This window comes from Lineus longissimus, chromosome 1, assembly GCF_910592395.1.
Source record: "Lineus longissimus chromosome 1, tnLinLong1.2, whole genome shotgun sequence".
Classification (NCBI taxonomy): Eukaryota; Metazoa; Nemertea; class Pilidiophora; order Heteronemertea; family Lineidae; genus Lineus; species Lineus longissimus.
Genome location: NC_088308.1, coordinates 14,478,128 through 14,501,901, shown reverse-complemented (window position 1 = coordinate 14,501,901; position 23,774 = coordinate 14,478,128). Strand labels below are relative to the sequence as shown.

The window sequence follows — 23,774 nt, the reverse complement described above, 5'->3', positions numbered from 1 at the left end:
ATTTTATATCATAGGTACATCTAATTCTAACATCCATTCAATGTGTCACCCGGGTCTTCTTTGATTTGACCTACTTTTCAAGGTCACAGAGGTCGAATGTACTGTAAATTGGCCATTCTGGGGAAATTGTAATTGCTTGGACCTACATCAAACCTAACACTACATGACACAAGACCATGCTCTTTATCCATCTTTCCTCCACATGAGGTGAGCACAATGGCCCTGGCCATTTCATTTAGTTTTCGGGTGATTTTTGATGAAAATCGCCGGTTCTGAACCGTTCCGGTAATAGCACTGCCTCCCGCGTTTTTACCGATTAGGCAAGTTGCTCAACGTTGATCTGTCCCGACCTGAACAGGTGGGAGGATACCCGCTACATGGAAGAGCCAACAGACATTTCGTCTACGCATTCTAAACTGGGTGAGTGTGATTTTTTCGTGATTGTAATCGCCCTCAAATTTGTGTTGAAACACTGCATCAGACAAAATTAACTCATCAGAGGTCATGAAAAGGATCTTAAGAATATATATTCGCTGTTAGTTTGGGTGATTATAGGGAGCACTTCCATCTTTTGAGGCAAACTTGTCATCCGAAAGTTTCCAGATCCCCGCAATGGCGGATATACATTCATCAAAAAAATTACGAATTCGGGCAAGTTTCATCAAACTGTGCGCCTTAAACACCTAAGAATGTCTCAAAATCACCCAGACTCTACACATGAGATATACCTTCACTGAAAATACTTGCTAAAACCTCGCTTAACGTGTCGCGAGTGCTGAAAGCAACAGTTTTGGAGATCGTTTTTCTGTACATCCTGCGCACTCCTGTAGAAATGTACAGTAAAGCACGTATACAAGTGCAGTGTAAATGGACACACCTTCTGAAAATATTGTCAGCAAAGGTGATAAGTGTTTGTTCTGAATTATGACAATGAAATTCATAGACTATTAGCAGGTAGTCAGTGTCTGTTGGTCTGAATAATGAATGATAAAACTTCTGGTGAAGTTAAAATATTTCCTCGCTCTGTTTTACAGCCTGACGCAGTGACGGGGATGATCAGCATCTGTTCTGTTCTGCGACCGCATCAGTCATGGATATAGGAGCCTTGACCACGAGGAGCTGATGAGGCAAAGTCGTATAACCGTCTTAACCTTGACATCGGTGCAGTGCTGAATTTGCCGTCCGAAGACAAACCAGTATAATATTCCAGCCGTATTTCGTTCTTTTCACTGTAATTCTTTTACTTCAAAAAGATTGAATAAATAAACCTACTGTGGCAGTTAGTTTAAAAAGATATTATTGCATTTTACGTTTTTACTCTTAGTGCTGATCGGTCATACCCCTTGGGCCTGGCCGTAACCTTGCATACTGGTTGTCTCGATGCCGTATGCTATGACCATGTATATATCTACTGGACTGGTTTGTTGCACCATGTCGAAGGAATTTTATGTAGAGATCAAGACACTTCCCTCACATCACAATCTACACCTCAAAAGAATGGTTGTAAAAATCCTTGCCATGATTCCCGGTTGCCCCTATGTTGTGACCATGCATGCATCAATGGCCTGGGATGTTGCAACCTACACTTCAAAGGAATGCGAAGTCTAAATCACATTTATTTTTTGTCCCCAGGTTGTGACTTTCCTAACAGCAATTGCAGACCATATCCCTGGTGATAGTGTTTTGTCATCTTAAAAATGAGCACCAGGACAAAGCACCAAAAACCTGCCACTTAAGATCAGATCAGAAGTTACCTACGTGGTGCCAGTACCCACAAGTGCATGATTGACACCTAGATCATTTGAAGAAAAAATTGGCAGCAGAACCATGTGTGCATGGAGGGAGGTATTATAATATAAATACTGTGGAGACGCAATGTATTATTGGTCGTCCCAACATTGGGAGCTTTCATCCCCACCAGCCATATCAGATGGCCAACTGGTTTCCCTCACTCGACCAGAAAACTCATCAAAAGATACGAAAGATGTTGAGATTCAGATTACATTTGCTTGTTGTCTGCTGGATTCTGACCATCCATATGCTGAGTTGTTGCAGTCCCAGAACCATCGCTAATTCTAGTATTTATGATGCCCCTACTGTCACAACCTAATTCAGCTGGTTATTCAGGGTTATTTGCCTCTGATTTATCTGGTTATATCCTGGTGCAAACCTAATTTCTCAACATGACAAAATACTTTCACCAGGGATATGGTCTGCAATTTGCTGTTAGGCGAATTGCCCAATACTAGTCTTGATCTTATTATCATATTTGGTTCCGGACTTCTCAACAGGTGTACATGTAGATGAGGTCGATATCAGGTCTGGAAGTGCATTATCATTTTCGCCATCAATCCTATCTTTCTTTGTTGTTTGGGGCGTGTTCAGGTTGGAAGGAGGATATCTGCAAGAATTGAACAGTAAAATTATAACACCATCATTATAAGAAAAGGTCATCTACATGTACATGTACAAGTATTTCACATAAATCACATGCACCATTTTTTATGTAGGCCCTACATATTATTAAGTTTCAACACTTCAAAATGATATCATCCATGGACCATGTGCTCACTTGTCATCAAAAAACATAAATAAAGGGATATTTCAGTTTTTTACGTCCGGCCCCCTGGTTAGGCCGCGATTCTGTGTCTGAATACATGTGAACCAAGTTTGAGTTCAGTAGCTTCAGCAGAAACGAAACATGCCACTAGTGTTTAACGACGAGGTCGGAGGTTGCGCGAAAAGGTTAGGTCACTGATATGATACCTTAAAGGTGTGAATCTCTGAACTGCTCTCGTTGGCTGGCGAGGAAGAAGAAAGTTTCCCAAATCTGCTTCATCATCAGAACTCTGGAATAAGAGAAAAAGGGTTCTTACATGTATTACGTACAGACTATGATTTTGATAGACAATAGATACATGTGCTCTCCAAAAGCCAACAGGGCAGCCCACCAGCGAAGAATTACCACTTAAATTCTCACCTACAGAATGGTTCTTGTTATGCAATTGACTTCTTTGCTACCCTGAACAAACCTTTTTGTCCTAAGAAGAACTTTTTCATAAAACTTACCAGTAAGGCTCCATAGGCCTACATACTAGCATGAGTGTTGGTCTTAGCCATTTTCATGACCAATGCCAGTGCCAGTGCCAGCGTGGCAGTGCCAGGTTTAGAACCAACCCCAGGCTCAGCACCTGACCGAGGGATGGGATAGGCCTATATCTCGCCTAAGAAGAGCAGTCCCTGCCATGGTCATCGTGCTAAAGGCTAGTAGGCCTATGTAGTAATAGGCTGCACGGGGATGTGGCAGCAGCAGAGCAGACATGTAGCCATTGTAATTTGTAGGCTGGGCCTACCGTACTGTGCGCGGGTGGGTTTTAGCAGGTTGCGGGTCACCTGTACTTATAATAGGCCTATGTAAAGTGACTTGCCTAGCATGACAATGCTAGCACCAGCTAAAATCCGCGGACACAGGATGACACAATAGGCCGGCCTATGTACATGAAGCATATGCATGCATTGCTATGTACATAATGTATGTTGCAGACAACTACTGGTACACTCTCATCACTCATTTGTCATTGCCCTATGACTCCTCTCAATATCATGCTTTTTGCTGATGGTTTACAACCTTTCAGTCATGTCAGTAGGCCAGAAAATTTATGTTGGATGTCATTATCCAATTTCTGAGCGAGTAATGAAGCACTTACCGACTCTGCATCAATAAAACTCGCCATCTTGACAGCCTTTGTCTTAATGTGGGTCAGCTGCAGACCAGAAATCGCTGACCCACTCAAGTTCTTGTTTTATCTCAACCCATTATCTGCAGACCAGAATCTGCCTCAGGGGTCCATTTCCATTTTATTTTCATTTCATTTCTCATTTCTCATTTCGTCTTTTACAGACGCCCCATGGATCTATAGATCTATGTACTGTAGGGCCATGGCATGCTATTGCTAGCCTGTGCTAGGCCCACGTCAGTTCGGCAAACGTCAAAATTCGGCAGCGATGCCGTCTAAGGCAACCGTTGCCGTAAAGTGACACTTCCGGTGAAAATTGACACCACAGCATTGAAAATCATGTGAGCATCGTTCGATTAATTCCGTTTTTTTTGGTTACTGCTGAAATGAATTAAAAAACATGCCCCCTCTTGCACGCGCACCGGAAGTTATTTGCGCCAGAATATTCTGCAGTACATGTCGTCTGCTGAGCCAGAGCTTACAAGACGGGGACATGGGACAGGTCGTATTAATTAGCTGTATTTGAGTAAGTGTATTAGAATGAACCTCCATCAGTTGGTCTGACGCCACATTTCAGTGGAGGCCATTCTGAAAATTGAGAATTTTCAAAAATGCGTGGATAGACTTACATTTCCTTGGGTAAATATTTAGATCAATACCAGCTGCCCCCTATTAATCTATAATGGAACCCCCAATCGGCAGCGCTCGGCCCCGAAGTAATCCCGAAGCTGAGGGATGCCGCGTGAGGCATCCCCTATAAAGCAACCGTTGCCGTTAACAGCAACAGCAACGGGGGATTCCTCGAACGGCATCGCTGCCGAATTTTGACGTTTGCCGAACTGACATACAGTATTCTTTGCATCATGTGATGTATGTACTATGCTGTACAATGTTTGTAATACGTCATTATCAGCTATTGCGGGCCTTGTCACTTATCGACAGTGCGCATGCGCTAAATAAGCTCTGAACGGACTACAGCAAAATGCGTTAGCCAACTCAGTCAATCAATATTCTCGGGGGGGGGGGGGGTGCAGGCAAAAAATATAAGCTCCCGACTTCTGGCACGATTATATATATATATAAGCACCAGCAGACGAAAAATCAAACAATTTGGATGAAAATTCGATGGGTCCATCTATAAGTCAAAGATTTGTAATGCTTAGCCAAAATTATGTAGTGTAAATTGAGAAAATTTGTGTTTTGGGGCTTTTCCAGCTTGGATAGCTTGAAAAGCACGCTAGTGCGGTCAGTTTCCGACTTTTCATAGATAGATGGCAACACTGTTGACTACTGCCAGGGAAAGCTTAGAGTAAATATACCGGAATTTAGATATAATGGGGGTAGGGTCGAGTTGGTAGATCATTTCACATACTTAGGCATAACATTCTCATATAATGGAAATTTTGCGAGGGCAATAAAAGATAGATATAATAAAGGTATGAAAGCCATGTTTGGTGTACTGAGAGTGAGAGCGTGTAGAAGACTTTCTCTTACGGTCGAATTGAGTCCAGACATATTTGACAAAGTAGTCACACCAGTTTTGCTATATGGTAGTGAGGTGTGGGGTAACCAAAACACCGAGTTGCTGGATCGTGTACAAGTTAAATTTTGCAAATATTTGCTACGATTACCGTTAAGAACTCATACAGTAATGGTAATGGGAGAACTTGGGCGATACTCTTTGAAGATTCACATAGCCGTGCGAATGTTATCTTTTTGGAACAGACTCAGAATTGGAAAAACAGATAAATGGGCTTATATCTTTTATAACATAACTAGGGAGCATTTAGACAAGGGTTATTTAAACCAAGGCTGGTGTAAAAGTGTGAAAACTGTTCTAGACAGCCGTGGCCTCACTCAAATTTGGTATACTCCCGAGGTTTTGTCCCTACGAGAACTGAAAATTGTAGTTGAACAGATAATGAGAGACCAGTGTGAACAACTATGGAGAAACGAGGTAAATAATGATTTCAGATGTACAATTTATAGAATGTTTAAACAAAACCTGAATATGGAGCCCTATGTTAAAAAATTACCATTATATCGAACGGTCAGTATTTGTAAAATTCGTAATGGATCTATAAAATTCCCAGAAACAGTAACCAGAATGTATAGAAATGAGACTGCAGAAAATGTTTGTGGTCTTTGTGACCAGGTTTGTGTAAGAGACGAGCTTCATTATTTATTACGTGTCCGTATTTCCGTCACATGCGAGTAAGGTTGTTTCCAAACTTAAAAGAATTACCTCAGGTTTTTTATCATGAATTTTTCCATCGCATTATGACTAAATGTTCCCTGGTAAACTTAGACAATATTCATAGTTTTTAGCTCAGCTGACAAAGTCAGCTGAGCTTGTCAAATAAGCTGCTCAGTGGCGTCCGTCCGTCCGTCCGTCCGTCCGTCCGTCCGTCCGTCCGTCCGTCCGTCCGTCCGTCCGTCCGTCCGTCCGTCCGTCCGTCCGTCCGTCCGTCCGTCCGTCCGTCCGTCCGTTAAACCCATGGTGCACATTTTGTAACCGTAAGACCTAGAGACTTCAATTTTGCATTTCTGGATACTTCTGGTCAAACTCTACTTTCAAAACAAAATTTGTCGCCATTCGACCTACTTCCTGCGAGCGAGAGCGCATGAAGGAAACTGGCCTATATCGGCCTAGGAGCAGCAGAATTTGTCGAAATATGCTTTAATATTAAGATAAAATTCTTGAAAAACTATTTTCTTGAGAAAAAGTTCAAATTTTAACAGGAGAGGGCGCTACCTGCCTTTTAATTATTTCTGCCGATTCAAATTCCCGCCCGATGACGTCAGCCATCAATGAAATAGCTCCAGGAATAAATCACTGTTCACTTCAGCTTCGTAATCGATTGTACCCCCACTTCATTGTGTTTTGTGTGGTGTTCCTATTCAATCAACGATGCAAGGCCTTATTATGTTGGTTTTAATTGAGAAGGTGCATTATAAGCGGCCTACGAAATACCGAAGCGGAGACAAAATGGCGGCATGTTGTTTACACTCAGCTCGATGACGATGGCCCGCTATGGGCTATTACTACTACGGTCGTACCGGGGTAAGTACCCAATTTTCTGCTTAAAAAGTAGTCTGGTAGGCGATATTATCACTAATTCGTTTCAGTGGTAGTCATAAGGTCTTTAGGGACTACTTTCAGAAATTAGTTCTTGAAAATTTGGCCACATTTCTGTGAAAACGATATCGGAAGTGCATGCTCTGTTCGCGATGACATCGCCAATGTATTTTGAAGTGGAGAATTCCCACAGTATGTGCAGTGAATCGGCATGATTCTGTTCACCTATTAAGTTTTAGTTCTACGATTTTTTCATGAGTAAAAAGTAGACATTCTAAGCAATACAATAATGTCACTCCCATAAAAATTGATTGGAAATTGAGGGAGCTACGGCATTCTGTTCGGCAACTGGCAGCGCTGAAAAAATACATTGCATACTGTACAATACCAATTGGCACATTTTAAAAAGCGCTCATTGGACAACGTAGGGAATCACCAGAAATGACGTCATCGCTGGTCTAAATAGAAAACTACGGTGGCGCAGTAGAGCACAAGGAAAGGTTTTAGCATAACTTCGTCATGCAAGCTTCAGCAACAAAAACGATTTCTCATGAATGATTTACTTGATCATCATCAGCTTGTTTTCCCCTGATAGATAAAAAAATGATTTACAATTTCCATCAAAGTTTTCTATTTTGTGTATAGTCACGTTATTTAACTGGCAAGGAGCCAAGCAGTTTTGAATATTCGCGGGGAAATACTTTGTACTTGTAAACGAGGCTTCACCCGAATTACGGTCAGGATTGAGGAATGTAAGCAAGTACAAGTTGTTTTTGATAGTACATATCACAATCGTAACGGTTGTTGCCACTTAATTTGCTGTTTTTGTCTGAAATCGCCTAGTTAGCTCACCTCTTAGCAGAGGTGAGCTTATCCCATACCGTGGCGTCCGTCGTCCGTCGTCGTCGTCGTCGTCGTCGTCGTCGTCGTCGTCGTCGTCCGTCGTCCGTTAGCAGGGCACGTTTCGTAACTGTTAGAGCTATTGAGTTGAAACTTGGTACACATGTACCCTTATGTAATGACACTTGGGAGACTAAGTTTCGGTCCGATTCGTTTCATGGTTTGGCCACCAGGGGGCCAAACGTTAAAAGTGAAAATATGCAATATCTCCCTTAATAGTAGTCGGGAAATTTTGAAAAAAATATGGTAGGTACTTCTAGCAAAGGTGCATCATATATCCTCCGGGTTTTTGATTTGACCTCCTTTTCAAGGTCACAGAGGTCAAATGGTGTAAATTGGCCGTTAGGATGTGACGATGGCACGTTTCTAAACTGCAATGACTATTGATACCAAATTTGGTACACATTTACCCCTTAGTCAGCTGATCTCAGGGACCGAAGTTTGGTCCAATATGATTCACCACTTGACCACCAGGGGGCAAAATCCAAAAGCCTTAAAAATCTGATTATTCCTTAACTTCTTGCCCGATTGCCACCAATTTGATATCATGGGTACATCTAACCACCATACAGTATATGTCACACAGGTTTTTAATTTTACCTTCTTGTCAAGGTCACAGAGGTCAAATGGCGTAAATTCGCCGTCAGGCCGTAACTATGGCACGTTTCTTCACTGCAATGACTATTGATCACAAATTAAGTACACATGTACCCCTTGGTCAGGTGATCTCAGGTATCGAAGTTTGGTGCGATCTGATTTGCCGTTTGGCCTCCAGGGAGGGGGCCAAATCCTAAATTCTTCAAAATGCCATTATTCCTAGTAATGACTTGCCCGATTGGCACCAATTTTATATCATAGGTACATCTAATTCTAACAACCATTCAATGTGTCACCCGGGTCTTCTTTGATTTGACCTACTTTTCAAGGTCACAGAGGTCGAATGTACTGTATTGGCCATTTTGGGGAAATTGTAATTGCTTGGACCTACATCAAACCTAACACTACATGACACAAGACCATGCTCTTTATCCATCTTTCCTCCAAATGAGGTGAGCACAATGGCCCTGGCCATTTCATTAAATTCCACAAATCCGCGCATAAATTACCGCTGATTGGAAGGGATTTCCCGCTAATGACGTCAACAGAATTCCCGCCTGCATAGCTTTTATGTTCTGGTCAGGAAATATATTTTTAAAAACTTCGTCAAAATAATGCCTATCCATTTATGACCAAGTTGGAATGCCAGAAACGTAAAATTGTATTGTTTATTATTTATTTGACAGGTTTTTTAAATCCATTGTCAGATTTTGAAAAGGGATTTATTTTCGAAAATGAATTGGTCGTATTATGTGGTGCTGCTGTATTTCGTCATCTTCAGAAGGCACGTGCGAGGTAAGTTGATGCTGCTCGATTAAACTAATAGATTGCGTCATATTTGCAAATTATGTCAATAAATCAAGTCCGAATAGTTGATATCACGGTTAAGTTTTTTTGATAACTTATGTCAGATCGTTGTGAGTATCGTAGTGATTATAAACCGTGCGGAAAATCTGGTCGTGGGATGCTATCTCATCATCATGCGGTCTGTCTGTGTCATGTATGATGTACCATACAGCAATCATCAGGACATCATGTACAGACAATACATGTCTACATCGTAAATAATTCCTCATTGTGATATTCTCCATAAGATATTTATATTCGTATTTGAATCGGTGATTCAATACTCTGGTGATTTTGGAGGATTATGTTAGATGTTGCTGCTTAGATCAGCGTGGTCGAAAAGTTGCGAGGGCTTTGTTTGTAAATATGGCCCCTGCTTCCAGTTGTGCATGTCATGACAGGTTGTGACTTGGAGACAAGTTGTGCAGGTAAACTAGGTAGAGACAATAGGGAGGTTTAGATCTGGCCCGACTCCCACTCCGACTGACCCTTCAGATTTTCAAGTCCTGATGCCAGGCCTCTCAATAACTTGCTGATAACCGCGTTTAACGTGGTAATAAATGCCAAGGAAAAGGTGTTCAAATTAACGCTTAAAATAGATGCCCAAATTTAAAAAAAGGGGTAAATGACCCCCCTGAAGCGTTTTATGGCATCTAGAAAATCGACTTCAAAATGCCATAAAATAATACCTAAAATCCCAAAATTGTTATTTTGAGTTATATATCACCATATATGTGACCAAATTAAATTTAAGGCGCTGAAATTTAGGCTAACGTCGATCAAAAAACAGGAGCCCAAAATAGGGTAAAAAAATACAGAGTGTATAGAGATCTTCACGTAATTGAGAGGCCTGGATGCAATTAAGCTATTGAGGAAATTTGCTTAAAAGGTGTATTTTGTCACTGCAGACGGGAACAAACCTCCTGGAGGCAAAATATCCCAACCACGATTTCTTGCAGCAGAATCCAGACTCCGACCTAAGTGTCAGTCGGAGTGGGAGTCAGGCCAGATCTGAACCTCCCTATTGACCTATGAGTGGTGACTTAAAAGTATCCCATTGGCTTTGGTGGGTTTCTTCGTCCACCATGTCCTACACCGCTGGCGCACGCTGTTCCGGACTATAACTCAAGAACCGTTGGCCTGGTCGATTTATAATTCCTAGGGTGTGATGGGGTGGGTTGGGAGAAGGCCATTATTGATTTTGGTTGCGATCCGATATTCAATATGGGCGCTAAGAGGCCATCTTGGATGTTACATTCTGGACCATAACTCGAGAAAGAGTGGTCTCATTGATCTCAAATTTTGATGGTGTTGTGAGGTGGGTGAGGGAAGGGTGGCTATCGATTTTGGTTGCGATCCGATATTCAATATGGCCGCCAGGAGGCCATCTTGGATTTCGCATTGCGGACCGTAACTCAAGAAAGGGTGGTTGGATTGATCTCAGATTTTTATGGTGTAGTGAGGTGGGCGAGAGGCGGGTCACTGTCGATTTTGGTTGCAATATGATATTCAATATGGCCACCAGGACGCCAATTTGGATTTTGCATTCCAGACCATAACTCGAGAAAGAGTGGCTGGATTGATCTCAAATTTTTATGGTGTAGTGAGGTGGGTTAGGGAAGGGTTGCAATCCGTTATTGAATATGGTTGCCAGGAGGTCATCTTGGATTTAGCATGAAGGGTTATATAGGGGACATACTCAGCGAATGTCCTCATTCGCGTTACATTAGTTTATTCAACTGATTAATATGTTTTTTTATTTCTTTTTTCAGGTAGCTGATGCCTATACTTATTATTGTCTTAGCTGAATTTGGTGGCTGCTACAATTTCCAATTTGCCTCCTGGTCCGGAACGCAAATAATCCGAAGAAGTTGATTGCGTCCAGGCAATCCAAAATCTATTGCCTCCGGGCAATCCAATAAACCTAACAAAATCTATTGTCCCGGGCAATCCAATAAACCTAACAAAATCTATTGCCTTCGGGCAATCCAATAAACCTCACAAAATCTATTGCCTCCGGGCAATCCAATAAACCTCACAAAATCTATTGCCTCCGGGCAATCCAATATATATATTTGCAGTATCTATTGCCTTTGGGCAATCCAATTTATCCTCACAAAATTCATCGCCTCCGGGCACTCCAATATATCCTCCCGAAAGACCTATTGGCCCCGGGCAATCAGTACTCTCACAAAATTTAAGGCCTCCTGCCAATCAAGTTTGTGAAAAAAATTGTTTCCAAGTACAATTTCTGTTGAAATAGTTTCTGTATATCAAAACATTTCATAATCTCACAAGTTTTCGTTTCATTGTGCAAATAAAAAATATGGGAATAGACATTGTTCAGTACCGCTCTTCAGTTGGATTGTATGCAATAAAAGCAAGAATAAAGAGTCAGCCACCAAGTTCAGTTCACTGTTATCATGCAAATTGTTCAAGTACTAATTATCATTTTCTTGATTTGACAGATATTTATTGGACTTCAGATGACGGAGAGATAAATCACAAGACTATTTGGTTGTTCTCTTCCATTTGGTTTGTGTCTGCATACATGCTGAAACTGCAGTCAATCTTTGAATTGCATCATGTTTTGTTTGAGTTTGATGAAATGCTAAGGGAGTTTGATGATAAGCTCTCAGTTGCTGAACAGAACTTGAAAGATGAAAAGTGGTTTGAAAAAATAATGGAAAGCTATCATGACAGACAAAGCCAGTGCAGAATAGCCTGTTTGGCTTCTATAGATCTTATTCTAGCTATGGGTTATCAACTTTATTCTTCGCAGATTTTACAACAAAGTAATGATATTGAAACAAATCCAGGTCCAGTTGATCAAGTTTTCTCTGCTTCTGGTATTCCTGCGTATATTGATAAAGTCATACAAGGCTCATTCCATCAGGGCAATTCAAAATATTCAGAATCTTCAATTGGCAGACAGTGTGTGACCAATGCCGCTACAGCTTTAATGTACTCATTTATAATTTCACCTGCTCATTGGCAATCACAAGACCTTGATGACATCTTAGATGAAGGTGACTCATGGTACAACGAAATTAAATTGACAATACCAACTTTACGTTACTTAGCTATTGATCAGCTTCCGCCGTACCATTCAATGATGAATGAAAACTTCAAAATAAAGCCTGTTGGGGTGTCACAGAACATCTGCTTGTTGTACATTGAAAATTCATCTGCTCTATCGATGAATGAATTTCTGGAAAAAATGGCTTCACAACATGCAGTTATTGTAATCATTGGATCACAGGCATTTGCTTTAATTCATGTTGATAACCGGTATTATATGTTTGATTCACACAGTAGAGATAGGTCAGGTTGTCCTTCTCCAAATGGTTTTTCAGTTTTGCTAACATTCTCAAATATGTCTAACTTAGAGATGTATTTAAGACAGTATGCTGCCAGTGTCAATCAAACTATATTTGAGATAACCTTTTTCAAAGTTGGGAAAGTTACATCTAGGGCTTTAAAGCTTGGTCTTAAAACACACAGTTTAATCAGCCATGTCAATAGTAATGATGTTCAGTCAAAAACTAAACAAGAGAGATTGTGTACAACTATCAACACCCAGAGTAATAAAAGCAACAGTGATAAGTATAAATCGGATGAATTGGTTGAAAAGTATTTAATTGATCAATCTAAAAAAGCAAACAAGAATGAATACTTCAAACTGTATATGCAATCAAGAAGACAGGAATTTCAAAAAAGTAGTTGTATGCATCAACGAATGAAGCAATTTGACCAATTGTCTAAATATAAAGCAAGACAAAATGAAAATAAACAAAAACAACTCAAAACAAATGACAAACTTTCCAAACAGAGAGCAAGACAGGATGAGAGTAAACAAAAACAGCTTAAAACAAATGACAAACTTTCCAAACAGAGAGCAAGACAGGATGAGAGTAAACAAAAACAGCTTAAAACAAATGACAAACTTTCCAAACAGAGAGCAAGACAGGATGAGAGTAAACAAAAACAGCTTAAAACAAATGACAAACTTTCCAAACAGAGAGCAAGACAGGATGAGAGTAAACAAAAACAGCTTAAAACAAATGACAAACTTTCCAAACAGAGAGCAAGACAGGATGAGAGTAAACAAAAACACCTTAAAACAAATGACAAACTTTCCAAACAGAGAGCAAGACAGGATGAGAGTAAACAAAAACAGCTTAAAACAAATGACAAACTTTCCAAACAGAGAGCAAGACAGGATGAGAGTAAACAAAAACACCTTAAAACAAATGACAAACTTTCCAAACAGAAAGCAAGACGGGATGAGAGTAAACATGAACAGCTGAAGAAAAATGACAAACTTTTCAAGGAGAGAGCAAGACGAAATGTAGAGAAGCGTCGTAAAGAAAAAAATACTGACCATCAAGCAAAGATAAAGAGGAGACTTGATCATCAGAAACTGAGTATCGAAAATACAAATGATCAGTCAAGAAAAAGGAAATTACGTCAAGATGATACATTTTGTAAAATTGAAAATTTAAGAAAAAAGTTGAGACGGATAGATACCAAACCTACTGAATTGTCTTGGGGAACTTCTAAAGGAAAATTTGATGTCAATCAAAATGAAATTCCGCTTCAAACATCGTCTAATAAGAAGTGTACAAATAAGAAATATGGAGGTAATTTAGACGCAAATATTGCCATTTTCAATGCATTAACATGTGACGGTCCTATCTATGAATGCACCTGCTGTCACCAAACTTGGTTCAAGCATTCTGTAAAATCTTCAGACTCATGGCCTAACAATTTTGACTCTGAATTTGTTAAAAGTGTTTTGACAGAAAAATCATCAGTGAATGGTAAACAATGGCTCTGTAATACATGTTTGGACTCCCTTAAATCTAGTAAAGTTCCTAAATTGGCTGTGGTAAATGGATTGAAATTTCCTCCTCAACCAACAGAATTACTCGATTTACATCAGCTGGAAGAGAGATTGATAGCCTTGAGAATACCATTCATGCAAATACGACAGTTACCAAGAGGATCCCAATTGTCTATGAAAGGATCAGTAGTAAATGTGCCGACAGATGTGCAAACAACAGTCAATTCACTTCCAAGAACTATTGATAAAACTTGTACAATTCCAGTCAAGTTGAAAAGAAAATTATCCTACACACATGCAGTTGCTACACAAAATGTACGTCCTGCTGTAATCATCAGTGCTCTGCATTATTTAATGAACAACAGTGAATTATATAAAAGAGCAAATTTGACAGTGAACAATGAATGGATTCAAAGTTATCCACCAGAGCCTGAAGAAGATGAAACTGCCTCTGACAACATTGAGTGTAAAAGTGATAATTATGAGAAAGATGTTGATACCCTTGTAAAGGAATTCGAAGAGGCTGAAAAAGATAAAGATGATGATCATTTTGAGGAAATCCAGGATGATAGTCCAGGCAATTTGGATACATTGTTAGATGAACCTGAAATATCAAACACATATATGTACTCATTTGCACCAGGTCAAAATCAGAGGCCACTTGGCCTTTTCCAAGATGAAGATTCTGAATACCTTTGCTTTCCATCAATATTCATTGGTCAGCGACGTCCAGATAATAAACAGCGAAAGGTCCCTGTTCATTATAGTGACATATGTAAATGGGAACTTAGAGCAGCAGATAGACGAGTAGCAATGTCAGTACCAAATCTTTTCTACAAAATGAAAAAGCTTCAAATCAAACAAATATCTGATAAAGTTCAACTTGCTATGCGAAGATGTAAGACACAAGGTAAAACATACTGTGCCAAGGATTTACTCAATGCTTCCGTCATTAGTGAAATAGCTAGACTGGATGAAGGATATCGCATCTTCAGAACAATAAGAAGTTCTCCACCATATTTTGAAGCAAGAAAAAAAGATCTTTTTGCTATGATAAGGCAATTGGGATTGCCAACATGGTTCATATCACTGTCTGCTGCTGAAACTAGATGGACTGATCTTCTGCGCACTTTGGGAAATTTGTTAGATAAAAAATACTATTCAGATGAAGAAATTCTCGACTTTAACTGGACCAAAAAAAATGACTTGATTAAAGCTGATCCTGTTACTTGTGTAAGATTTTTCGATCATCGAATCCATACGTTTCTACATACAGTCTTGATGAGTCCACATCACCCTATTGGCAAAGTGGCCGATTTTTTCTATCGAGTTGAATTTCAACAACGGGGAAGTCCTCACATTCATATGCTCATGTGGATTGATGGTGCTCCACAGCTTAATAAAAACTCTGATGAAGAGCTAATCCAGTTTGTAGACCAATATATAAGCTGTTCATTGTGTGATACATCTGATGCAACCTTTATTGAGTTGCAAATACACAAACACAGTAAAACTTGTCGTAAAAATGGAAAATCAATTTGCCGTTTCAACTTTCCTCTGCCTCCAATGCCTGCTACTACAATATTGTATTCATTTGAAATAGAGCCAGAAGACGTTGACAAACACAAACTAAATTACAATAGAGTGACAAAGAAATTAGAATTGATGGGAGATGGTTCAGACATATCCTTTAATGAATTTCTTGATCAGTTAGAATTGTCTGAAACAGAATATTATTCTGCTCTAAGGACATCAATTAATGGGCCTAAAATATTCTTAAAGCGAGAACCATCTGAAATTAGAGTAAATGCCTACATGAAATTATTGGTGAATGCATGGCAAGCGAATCATGATATCCAGTTCGTTTTAGATGCTTTCGCATGCGCCACGTATATTGTGTCATATGTTAGCAAATCAGCTCGTGGCATGAGTAATTTATTACACAATGCTTGTAAAGAAGCAAGAAATGGAAATAGCAATTTACGTCAGCAAGTCAGACAAATTGGAAATAAATTCCTGAATGCCTGTGAAATATCCGCTCAAGAGAGTGCATATCTAGTCATGCAATTACCTCTTACCAAAGCAACTCGCGATGTAATATTTCTCCCAACATCACCACCTGATGATCGCACTTTTTTGATTAAAAGTAATACTGAATTAGAAAAGCTTCCCCCTAATTCAACAGATATCAAAGTAGGTAATATCGTATCAAGATACAGCACTAGACCAAACCAGTTGGACAATTGGTGTTTGGCAGATTATGCATCGAAACTCAATGTCACATACCCGAAACAAAGTTATGACCCTTTTGAAGATAATTTAGATGATGTGGATCATAATATAATTGAGGCTGAAAGTGAGACATTTCCACCGACTGAACCTGATGAAATAATTGATTTCACTACAAAATCTGGTGTAGTCTACAAACTTAAGAAAAACCCAAGGGTAATTAGGTATGTGAGATACAACAAAAATACTGACCCTGAAAACTGTTATCGAGAACGACTTCTTCTATTCTTGCCCTGGAGAAATGAAACAACTGATTTGCTAGGAGGCCATAGGACACATTATGCTCATTACACGGCAAAAAAAGCAACTATAGATGCTAAAAGAAAACAATATGAACATATGGCTGACATCATTGACGAAGCCGCTAAGAGGGCTGAAGCTGAATCATATGGTGATATTGCACCAAATAACATGCACACTGAAACTGAAGATGCCAGTCAAACCATTCATGATTCTGAGGATATGGCTTTCTTTAATCCTGCTAACAGTGAACAAATGAGAACGTATGATATTGGAGTGGATATTGGATTACATCCTCAAAAGGAATCCCATAATTTCGATAAACTACCAGGTAGAATCCCTGACGAAGAATTTCACCAGCTGGTCAGAAATTTGAATGAAAAACAGCGTACCATTTTCAAATATGTTTTAAAGCACATTAAAACATCATCAAAAAATCTACATTTGTTTGTGACAGGTGGTGCTGGTGTAGGCAAGAGTGTCACTATCAAAGCTATTCACCAAAGTTTATTGCGGTGCTTATGTACTGATGCTGGTGATGATCCAGAAGACTGTCGCATTCTTTTAACAGCTCCAACTGGGACAGCTGCATACAATATTCATGGTACAACACTGCACACTGCTTTTCATATATTACCAAACCAAGGGTTAAAATACACAAAACTTCCACAAAATTTAAGTGAAAAATATATTACCTACTACAGACATTTATCTGTTCTGATCATTGATGAAATAAGTATGGTTGGCCGAAAAATGTTCCAATTCCTATCTCTTAGATTACAAGAATTGAAAGGTAATAAAGATTCATTTGGTGGAGTTCACATCATTGCTTTTGGAGATTTGTACCAACTTCAGCCTGTGATGGATAAGTGGATTTTTTCAGATCCGGTCAAAGGTGAAATTGTTGATTATAAAGACTTGGCAACAAATTTATGGAGTGGTCAACACTTTGATTTCAACAATGAAAATCAGAATGAACATTCTGAATCCAATCATACATGTAGTGATGATGAAGGCATTGAAAATGACTGTCGTTTTGAAATGTTTGAACTCACTGAAATTATGCGCCAAAAAGATGACATGAATTATGCACAACTGCTCAATCGATTAAGAGAAGGCAAAAACACCGAAGATGACCTAACTATATTAAAATCGAGAGTAGTTTCCAAAAATGATCCTGATTATCCACAAAATGCATTACACTTGTATTGCACAAAACATGAAGTTGCAAAGCACAACCAATTTGTCTTTGATCATACATTAACAGATAAAGTAATTGTCAAAGCTGTAGATACAGTGCTAGCAGACTTCAGTGATGAAGTTAAGCAAACTATTGTGGAACGAATACCTGATGATCCTTCTGTAACCGCTGGTTTAGTAAATAAACTATCAGTGGCAATTGGCTTACCTTACATGGTCACATGCAATGTAAATATTACTGATGGGCTGACAAATGGAACAATGTGTGAAATGAAAAGAATGCAATTCATGAATGATTTCGACAAACCTGCAATTCTGTGGGTGTTATTCCAAGATCCAGATGTAGGAAAATCTATCAAATCCACATACAAACCATTTTTCTCAACTGATACTCCTAAAGAATGGACTCCCATTTTTGCTGTGAAGCGCACATTTTATCGTGGAAAAAGTTACACACCTGTTACTAGAACTCAATTTCCATTAACAATAGGTGCATCAAAAACAGTCTGGAAAGCACAAGGATACTCCCTTTCAGAAGTAGTTGTCGACATGAGTTCATGGAGAAAAATAAACCATGTCCATTATGTTGCATTAAGTAGAGTCACTAGTATAAGTGGTTTGAACATTTTGAATTTGCAGGATGACAAAATTGGTACTGATCCAATTGTTACTAAAGAAATGGAACGGCTTCGAAACAGATCGTGCATAAAACTGAATTATACTCTTCCTTCATCACTTGGACAAAACTACCTGAAAGTAATCTTTCACAATACAAGATCTTTGAATCTTCATTTGAGTGATATACTTGCTGATCACCATATGATGAGTGGAGACATACTTCTTGTAGCAGAATCGCGCCTCATTGCCACTGACAACAATGATACCTTTGACATCCCAAATTATAGACTATTCAGAAATGATCAACTTAATAGCACAAACACTAGTCATAGTACTGCAAGGAGACCACCACATGGTTTAGCTATGTATGTATTGTCATCTCTTGCCGAGTTCTGCACTGTTCAACATGTATCAACTGCTAACTTTGAAGCCTCCTGCATTTCGCTGTCAAAACCCACACTTTTCCTTCAAATCATCTGTCTGTACAAGTCACCTTCATGTTCATTTACAGAACTATGTTCAAAACTTCGTACAATTGCATTAGAAATAGACCTCACTAAACCTCTACTTGTTGTTGGTGACTTTAATGTTGATATTTGGAATAGCAAAAACGATAACCATTTGCAGCTATTTCCAATATAATAGGATGCCAACAATTAGTGAACGAAATTACTACTGATTATAATTCACTAATTGATTTGGCATTTTCTAATCAGGTCAATCTTCATACTTCTACAATAGAATCCACTTGGTCTGATCATAAAATGATTGCGGTAGCTGTACCTTTATTATAAATTGGAATATAGACCCAAGTAAAAAACGAATTTGCGTAATATATTGACTAATTCAATGACATTTTTAGGGTACCCTTGAAGAACATATACATGTAAAATCTTCACAGTTGAAATCAAGCAGCAAGAGAGAGGGCAAAGGAGAAATAAGACATGATCTGGATGGAGGGGGGGGGGGTGAGGGGATGGAAGCAGGTAAAGGATACATGTGCTCTAGGACAGAAATGTACCATTCGGGGTTGATGGCAAACTCCGCAAATAAATAAAATAGCTATGAATGAAGCTCTAACTCGACTATGTCCTAAGTCGGGGGCTTTTTGGCTGTGACAAACCTTCCGACAAATAAAAACAGAACAACTCAAGTTTTGATCACTTCAGCACTTGGAGTTGTTGCAGAAAGTTGGAGTTTCAAAAATGCAATAATTTAGAGGGGGGACCCTTCTCTCCCTTGCGCTTTAAAGTATTCTTTAATTATACATGTTATAATAACATTCATCCACTTTTATTTTATTCAAAATAAGAACATCCAGTACCAAATGTTTACAAAATAATACTCTTTGCTTGCAGTTAATCAAGATATTGTACTGGAGCTGCAACTATAGCAGAGAGAGGGTGGGTTCTAAAATGTTTTCTGTGTTAATGAAGAAAATAGTTTTGAATTTCTGGGAAGTGTAGGACTCTTATAATACTGCTAATTATCATTTGCTGCTCGGAACATTGACTCTAGTCTTCTGACAAAAGTTCAATTATAACACTGTTAACTGTGTTCATCTATGGATAAAAAGTGTGTGTTTTCATATATTCTTGGAGAACTAATTCTATGGATAAAAAGTACATGTGCGGTTATATTCTTCAACGACTAATTCTTTCATAACTAGGAACAATATCATTCGGTGCTGTGTCTATGAAGTGACGTTTGGACAAATGTGAAATTCCTTATTCTTGCTACTTCGGAAATGAATAGTGCTACAAGGACATAAAAATACAAATTTCGCTGAAGGATGCAAGACTTCTTCCATTGTTTTACTATAAAGAAAATTCAAAGGTATCCAATCCATACTGCTAAGGTGCAGGTTCAGTCCAAAAAGCATGTATGCATCAAAGTGGTGAATTTCTGATGATCCCTGCCTCTGACATGCAAAATTTCAGGTAAAATGTAGACATGTACAATATGTATACTTCTCCATTACCCTCAAACCCCTTTCCCCCTTGGTGCATACAGACTTAATGAATTGCTCCTTTTTGAATTTCAAATTGATTTCTTATCATTACTTCTATTTCAGGCTAATTTCAGCATCTGTTTCTCATCAACAATGTCTCCAAATAATTTATAATCATTCTTCAATTACTTTCATGACAACAAAGTACAAAGCACATCTACCATCAGAAGCACAAAATATAACGAGCTGACCATGAAGCACAGAATACTTTTGTTCTTTCTGGTTCCTTCCTTTGCCAAAAAACTTGGCCTAACAATTTTCATTAATTTACAGATTCATCACATCATGGCCACTCCAAATACCCCACCACCAAAGACCCTGAAGAGGCCAAACAGCGAAATCAACAATAAAACATTCACCGGATATATTCACAACACATCGCCTGTAAAGAGAGCGAGGAACAACAATGACTACTTCGAAGCCACATTGCAAACAAGTGGTAAAGAGTATCAAAGGATGGTTTGCTTCAGCAAAAGGATGCATCAAACTTTCAAAACATTTGAAGAAAAGAAGTAAGTCTACCCTGATTAAAAAATTCATTTCCCCTTAAAACAATATACCAGTATGGCAGTAGTCAAAGAAATTACTCCAATCAGACGATTTGATCTCTTATCTCAAAATGTTAAGACCGCCACACACTCACAATTTGGCAATGGCAATCTTCCTTGGTTTTCTGGTCTCACTGTTGTCATTGGTTATTCTACTCTTAATTTTGGTAGTCCCATATAATAACAATTTTGTAAAGGATAACTCTTAACAGTCCACGACAACCTCGTCTGTCAAATCCAGTTCTTTTACCATTAAATCTCAGATGTCAGTCTAGTGGAATTTTCTAGCCCCCCAAACTTGTCTCTATGACAGCACCAGGTTATCTATAAAGGATTGAAACTTACATGTCTTGATTTTTGTCACATATATAGTAAACCATACACTTTTTCAGAAGCCCTGTGAAGATCAACAAAGTTCAAACATCACAAAATTGGCACGATTCCAGTAAAGAAGATATAAAGATAACACCCTACACAACCATGGAAACATCAAACATTGTACCAACCTACAAATACAAGAAACCACTGGAATTGGATCTGCAACATGCACTAGATACAACCGTCACAGACTTCATCAATACTATTCCATCCACAGAAAAAAAAAAGGTAATTAATGCTGCTATCTTCACACCAAACCCAAATTAGATACTAGTACAGAGTTCCAGTAACCAGTCTCCACCACAACCTAAATTTCATAGGTTTTAAACTTTGCTACAAAGTACAGTTCAAAGTAAACTGCCTGTCTGAACACAACATAAAATCAATTAACCAAATACTACAACCCTGATCATAACTCACCAACATCAAAACAAGTTTCACTTTGCACCGCCAAAAACTAACAAATAGTACCCTATCATAATTACCAGCGACTCTAGCTCTACGTCCACTTCACAAGTATAATGATATCATTCATCTTTCAGATCAACTTGACAGCACATGTAACGCGTGTTGTTGAAGAAGAGACTCAACAAACCCTAAGTTATACTACAGTTCCGATCAACAAGAAGTCCTTCACTATTGCTGACCAGAATTCCTGTCTCACCCTTACAGCTTGGGGAAATAGTATTCCCAACATCCAAACGGAACACACATACAAGTTCCAATTCCTGTCCATCACCAACTACAATGATGTGAAACACCTCCAAACCACACCTACAACCATTATAGAGGAGGTAGCCACAATGGAAAATCCAAACAACGAGTCATCTGTGACTAACAATAATACAAAAATCCAAGGAGCATGTTGTGAATGTGTACAATGTGACACATCTTATAACTGCTGCAGCTGCAAAGACACAGTCAACAAAGACCTCCTTGCAACAGTTACATTCAAATGCCCTCATTGTAATATGAGACAAAACTCCACCTCGGCAAAAGAACAATCAGAGTTAAATTAAACATCATCGCTGATGGTGTTAAACATCGTATCTCTGCCTATAACAATGCTGTTGTCAATTTCCTTCAACAAAATGATGTACAATATGAAAGTGGAGACGACATCGAATCATTTTTCTTGAGCTTGAATTCATTTGATGTCACTGTAAACACATCATATGTGGTCACTGAACTCGCCATGTAACTGTGCAAACTAAAGAACTGTACCATGTCCATACATTTTCACAATTCTAACATGTATAATCTTAAGATACAGCGTATTATTTTAATTTCTTATCAGGTTCAATTTTAGAACATGGGTAATTTCTTTCATTAAATGACATAAGGTTCATTTTAGAAGTCAATTCTCATTATAATATTGATATTGATCTAACATGATTCCTGCTGTAGACAATGACTGGCATTGGAATCTTAATATGCTGAACACTTGATTGATTATTTTTGGTTATTTCCTGTAATCTATCCAAATCACAAAATAATTGTTGCATACCACATCAGCATAATTACTGTAAACTCTATACAAGACATGTCACTGCATCCCAAGTGGCAGCACAGATATGTCGGCGACATTGTCTACTCAATGAGAGATGCTGCCACCTGGAAAGATGGCATCCTCACCTGATACAGTTTACATTACGTTGTACATTTTGTTTTACCCTAAAAAGAAGAATCCAATTAGAGCCACCAATTTAAAATGTCATGACTTCCACAGCATGCTTGTGAACAAACAATGTATAAATACACTCCCCATACTACGATCAGGAACGTTTACCATAGTCGGCCGATTTACCCAAAAATCAGGCTGTACTGCATTCTACATTGGTAACTCTCACAAGTTTCTTCTGTGTCTTTGTTTTATTGTCCACTTTGTTTTAGGTTGCCAAATTATACATGTACACCGAATCTGTTCTTCTGTTTTCTGGAGGTGATCACATCATGATCCTTGAATCATGTAATTTTATTTATTTGCGTGCCACACCAGAAAAACATTTCAAAATTATGTATTTTTGACAATCACATACATGTATATTGATGTTCACATTTTCAGTTGTGTTCAAAATGCTGTGGACACCAGTTGCTTTTCTCGCATCCTCTAGGAAGAACCAAATTGTACCTACATATGTATTTAATACATGGATCTTTGGTTGATTACCTGATGATGGCATTGTAAATAAAATCTCACTATATGTGACTGCCTCCAGCTAAAGAGTCGTCATGGTGACAGAAACGCAAATTAAATATGAACATTTCTGGACATTTCCATTGAATGAGCTTTATACCAACAATGTTAGAAATTCAACTGTTTTGCAACCAAAAAATGTTTACCCTGTAGTGCATTTTTCAGTAAATTTATGACGCATTTTAGTTTCACAACATGATGAACCTTTAGCTGGACCCCATCGCACATATTTGGCTTTAATATGGCCATACTCAATTCTAGTAATCACTGCTCCAAAGATTCTCTTTT

The 23,774-nt window shown here is 38.7% G+C and overlaps 1 protein-coding gene and 1 long non-coding RNA gene across 2 annotated transcripts in view; both read left to right on the top strand.

Moving 5' to 3' along the window:
* The window catches only part of LOC135488738 (uncharacterized), a 70,017-nt gene that overhangs the window by 7,434 nt on the left and 38,809 nt on the right, over positions 1-23,774 (top strand). The window lies entirely within an intron of this gene.
* Positions 19,428-23,633, top strand: LOC135489687 (uncharacterized). The gene is made up of 3 exons (XM_064775204.1): positions 19,428-20,875; positions 21,304-21,517; positions 21,832-23,633. The coding sequence occupies exons 1-3, from the start codon at positions 20,556-20,558 to the stop codon at positions 22,306-22,308; spliced, it is 1,011 nt and encodes a 336-aa protein (XP_064631274.1). The 5' UTR covers positions 19,428-20,555; the 3' UTR covers positions 22,309-23,633.

Excerpts from the sequence above, each read along its gene's own strand:
- LOC135489687 (XM_064775204.1), top strand. The coding sequence starts at position 20,556 with ATGAAGCACAGAATACTTTTGTTCTTTCTGGTTCCTTCCTTTGCCAAA. Across the intron at positions 20,876-21,303 it reads AAAACATTTGAAGAAAAGAA|AAGCCCTGTGAAGATCAACA; the intron begins GTAAGTCTACCC and ends ACACTTTTTCAG. Across the intron at positions 21,518-21,831 it reads CATCCACAGAAAAAAAAAAG|ATCAACTTGACAGCACATGT; the intron begins GTAATTAATGCT and ends TTCATCTTTCAG.